Here is a 5,101-nt window from a genome sequence, read left to right on the forward strand (position 1 = left end):
TTATTTAGGATCTATACATACATTAATATACTTGTATTGTTTAACGACAGATGCATAAAGTTTCGATTGACGTAGATCTGTTTGTGTACGTGCCCTGTGTATTGCTGGAGGGCTATTCTATTGTAGTGGTATCGCAGTACTCTTGGTGTCATTTTTTTTTTTATAGCTCCCACAAATTTCTCTTCTATTTTGTCTCATCGTCATCCAGGGATCTCTAGGCTTCGGCCTGGGTATATTCAAGTCTTCCCACCTGCTTGTGTCGGCTGTCCGGCATTCAGCGCCGTGTGCAAAGGCGGGGTTGAAAATGGGTGACGAAGTGCTCTCCTGGGATGGTATCAGTGTGTCGGGTGTAGACCCTTGGGTTGTACTTCAAGAGATCCAACAGGAGCAAAACTTGGCCAAGAAAACCAAACATACGATGCATATCAGGTAACCCACTATGATCTGTTCACTTCCATGCCAAGTATACTGCGGGAGTGATTGTGTAGCGATATTAAGCCTTGCATGCGCATTATGAAGCCCGAGTAGATGCAATGAAGGCGAAGGCGAACACATAAGGATATGAGCGTAAATAGAAATGCGAGTTGCACCATTTGATCACTAGCGCCAGCAAAATGTATATCGTTTAACAGGTTATTGACGATGTGTCTAGTATGGTTCTATTGGGAAATAACGTGCGGTTGTTTCTGCAATATGACCGTCATGTTTGCGACGGCTTTTGCATTTGCGCCTGGTCATCTCGTATGAGTCATTACAATATTCTTGTCATCTTCAAGTACCATACAACAAGGCGGTGAAACGCAACATAGGGGCGATGTGAATTGGTATCAGTAGGGACAGTGGAACACATACATCAGTTGTGAAACTCCTGTCTATTAATTTGTCATTAGCATGATAACCAATAGCTTGAACCGACGCACAAAATATCTGTCACGTGGGTCAAAGTCAGCATCCCCACAAAGCTCTTACCTTTTCAATATACCACCGCACAGGAGGCGGCCTTTCTGTCGTCTCGTAGGCATCTCCTTCGCAGAAGTCAACGAACGGCCCAAACCCGAAGAACCGCAAGAAATCCAGGAAACCCAAGAAACTCAACAGCAACCGCAGCACGAGCCCACAGCCAGTGGTACTGACGGTACTGATACCACTGAAAGTCTGCTGAACCCCTCCACTGGTTCCACAGGCGAGGCGATGGAGGGCAGGGAAGGTATCGAACTGACTGGAACTAACTCCACGGCTGTCAATCGGATAGGAGAATTGTCAACACACCGGGTTCAGGTTTGCTTTCCGGGCTGTATGTTCTTATGTGTGGGGTTTGTTTTATTGATAGCGTACGATGCATGGCGATAGTATACAGGCCTGCTTCCCGGATAAATCGGTGGATTAGACGAGAGGTCGTTGATTATTTGTGTACATTGAGATAATCCGGTGCTTCACGCCTTCACGCCAACCTCAGCGGAAGCATCGCATAGGAGATGGAGTTTTTGCATAGCTAGGCTGTACAGAAGCAGTGTGGCACCTTGTATCAGTAACTACATCTTCGATAGGTATTCTTTGCATATGCGAGTCTCTGTGGGAAGCAAATCTTCACGAATAGAGCGCCCTCCTACTATTATTGTCATACTGGTTTGTTTTCTTATATCCTCACGGATAGAGGCCCTTACTATCATTAATGTCATATTGGTATGTTTTCTCATATCATATACGGTTTGGTAGGCCAGCGCGAGTCTCGCGGCGACGAGCACCACTCTGGGCAGCTTGCGCAACGGCAGCGTGTTCAAAGGTCTTGTAGTGACTAATATCGAAAGCGATGAGAGCAAGAGTGGCCGAATTATGCAGAAGGTGTCCGTGTTTGTCAGCGTGCACCGGAAATTGGCGAGTTGCTACTTCTCCTGTTGCCGGAGTGGCGGAAGCATGTATGTAGTGTATGCATGTATATATCATTGTCGCACATGCTTCATTGAAGTTCTTAGGCACATCTGTATATTTAAAGTACCACGCACGTATGCATGTGCATCGATTCGAATGATGACATGTGTATATTGACTCGTATGCAGTGTGTAGTATGCATAGGCTAGATTCAGTATACGCCAGTACATCAGCTATCATAGAGATAGAAACTTTATCCCTGTGCACACTAGATCTTGCTGGTAATTGCGGTAGATGGCATCTCTATTTATTTGCGTCGCATCGGCGGAACTCTTGCGTGCCGTTGTAAGCGTACGCGGTGGTATATTTTTGCTTTGGTCAATATTCAGCCATACACATACTTATGGTGTGCGTGGGGGTGCAGAATGAAGATGTAACTGAAATCGAGCAAACCCTGGCATAACAGGTACTAGTATTTATCACTCGTTGACGCGTTATCGCAGAGAGATTGGTTTCGATGTTGTCTGTGGACAATTTAGAACCGTTACTATGGGCAGTTGCGATTGATGTATGTCTTATAGCAGTAGTGTGTGTAAAGTCATGTTGTACTGCTCCAAGACGCCTATTGCCATACGCTATGAAACTACTATCACGATGATTTCATCAGAGATTACCTACTTGAGACTCAGCAACAGTTTAGAAGTTTATCACCTTACGTGTTTTCTCCTACTTATGAGACAAATATCTGATCATTGGTTGCCTCATCGCAGGCCGCCTTTTCTTCAGGATTGATTGTCAAGCCATACTTATGCAAGTGCCTTTATGCTTTGGAAGACATCCGCACGCACCTATGCACATGCAAATGTCATATGCGATACTTGTGCTTTTCTAGTGGGAGGAACCGTGCCTGCAACGTGTCGCTCTCAATGCCCTTTCCACTTTTCATTTGAGCGTGCTACATATACACTTCGCTCACTACTCTACGAAACTCTGGGTGTTGGTTGTGTGACTACAGGTATGAAGATTGCGGAGTGTTCGTGCAGAATGGCGTGCTGATCTGTAAGGAAGGCAATGTGGCGCTGCTAGAACTCAATGGAGAGAAAGTGGTGAGATGATATTTTGTTCGTAAACGGCTTCAATGTCTCTTATCCCTGGGACTATATGGTCAACGGAAACGCGCCGATGCATCTCAAAGCGATCGAATCCTTTAGGAACAGCCTAATTTCTAAATGAAATTTTGATATATTTTATACTTTTCCATCCCTTTTCTCATTCATATTTCTGTCTATTCCAGGTGGGTGTGCCTGATGAGAAAGTAGCCGCGTCTATATATAGACAGGCAATTTTGCACGAGCGAGGTCTAGCTTCAAAGGTAGGTACTTCCATGTGTGCATTTTTAGGTTAAAGTCTACATATTCTCGTTTGTTCTACCAATGTTCTATTTGTGCCTATACTTAATCATACTTTAATGTTTCTGATGCTCTCGCTATAGAATAGAACACTGTTAGCGGGATACACTACAGTTTTGACAAAGGTCTATCGTGATCCACCGCCATAATATAATCTCAAAGAACTCACAGTTTTTTTTCTCATACATACCTACGGAATACGCTACAGATACGGGCTGTTGTGATGGAAGAGGACATATATAATTGTCTGTTTCCAAGTCCTTCTGTGTCGCTGTATTTGCGGAGATATGAGAACAGTTGAGCTGCAATGTCGTGCACCAATCATATTCAAGTACTCGAGTAATCAACACCCCCAATCGAGGCGGAATACCGCGGAAGTGTGGAGATATCAAAGTGGCGAATCTGTAGGTTCCCACCTATGCGTAGACATTCTCGGGCAAGTCTTCAAGTATGGATAGGCCATGTTTTATTGTGTGTGCCTATCAGACGGTATTGTTTCAGAATATGCTTCTGCATAGCAAGGAGTACAGATTTATCCGGCTGCACCAATCGCGTCTCAGATGCCCGCCCTCCCGTTAGCATAGTCTCGCCAAATCATTGAAATGTAACAGTGAGAATTGGTACCACACCGCTGGCGACGCCCCAGTATTGCACGTTGATTCGGGCTATCCTCACGCGCACTATAGATTCTCTCGTGAACGGAAGTTGCGGTACCACACAATACCAATCGAATGATAGTTCAGGAATGTACCATCACTTACGCGATTTTCCTGGTAGAATGAAGCCGCGCAGGGACCCAAAGCTGACTGCGTAGGTACATCCGACCTTGGGAGTGGGCGCACTCTCTCACTCTCTTTACCCAAACCCTGTTATCAACTACTTCTCCGTTGCAACGCCAAATACAGGCTTTCCAAGAGGTTGTTCGTTCTAACATTACATATGTAGAGAAGAAAAAAGTCTTACAGTAGTCTTCAATCGTGTATATATTGAGACCTGTACTGTACAGCTTCTAAGTGAGAGTCGACAGCGTCGACAGCTGGCAGTGTACAGGGTAGCACATGTCTAGAAACTCAGCAGAGAATTAAGCTACTTCTACTGGTGATATCTCGGGTGATAATACCTCCCCTGGTTCTGATACAATATATCTTACGTCCAACGTAACCGCTGGTGGTTTGTTGTAGTTGTCAACAGTGCTTCAACAGGAGTCCGTTCAGGAGTCGCCAGATAGCAAATTAAGGCGGGATGCACCTTCAAGGTGGCTGCCCTTTTAACGTCCACCACATGATGTAAAAATGTAAAAGAATCAGTCCCAATTGAATAAAGAAAGTACACTCCTTAATATTCTAGTTTAGTTCCATATAGTTGCTATTATTATCTAAAACATGAGGATCTTGAGCCATGAATGCGATAATTTGCGTACGCGATATTTTCAGGTAAGTAGCGTGTGGTCCCATTCTGAACAGTCGAGTGGTTAGGCACTTGCCTGCAAATGAGTTGGTCGTGGGTTCGACTCCCGCACTCGGGAGTGTGGGAGTGTTTCACGGCACTCTGTAAGCCAAGTGGCCGGTTGGGTTTGGGATGCTATCAGTTGGTAGGCTATTGCAACAAGTAGGTACAGAGCCGCCCCTAGAATGGCGGTGTTTCCATTAGCTCACAGGGGTAGCCCTATGGGTGGAGGGAATTGAATATAGGGAGACTGTCCCAAGCGGGCAACCGAACAGGCGAGCATCTCAGCATCGCTACGTCTCAGGGATAACGGCTCGTGCGTTGTATTGCACACTGGTAGTGGACCAGGCTCATTCTTGTTTTAGGTTGTATCATTT

At 45.3% G+C, this 5,101-nt stretch overlaps 1 protein-coding gene across 1 annotated transcript; it reads left to right on the top strand.

Moving 5' to 3' along the window:
* The first annotated feature begins 286 nt into the window (after positions 1–286).
* Positions 287–4,614, top strand: SARC_00563 (hypothetical protein). Its single transcript, XM_014305748.1, has 6 exons — positions 287–429; positions 993–1,278; positions 1,717–1,916; positions 2,885–2,975; positions 3,164–3,241; positions 3,487–4,614. The coding sequence occupies exons 1-6, from the start codon at positions 305–307 to the stop codon at positions 3,577–3,579; spliced, it is 873 nt and encodes a 290-aa protein (XP_014161223.1). The 5' UTR covers positions 287–304; the 3' UTR covers positions 3,580–4,614.
* The last annotated feature ends 487 nt before the right edge of the window (positions 4,615–5,101 follow it).

Source organism: Sphaeroforma arctica (assembly GCF_001186125.1).
Source record: "Sphaeroforma arctica JP610 unplaced genomic scaffold supercont1.18, whole genome shotgun sequence".
Classification (NCBI taxonomy): domain Eukaryota; class Ichthyosporea; order Ichthyophonida; genus Sphaeroforma; species Sphaeroforma arctica.

Coding starts and splice junctions, on each gene's coding strand:
- SARC_00563 (XM_014305748.1), top strand. CDS start 305: ATGGGTGACGAAGTGCTCTCCTGGGATGGTATCAGTGTGTCGGGTGTA. Junction 430..992: donor AAACATACGATGCATATCAG/GTAACCCACTAT, acceptor ACCACCGCACAG/GAGGCGGCCTTTCTGTCGTC. Junction 3,242..3,486: donor AGCGAGGTCTAGCTTCAAAG/GTAGGTACTTCC, acceptor AATACGCTACAG/ATACGGGCTGTTGTGATGGA.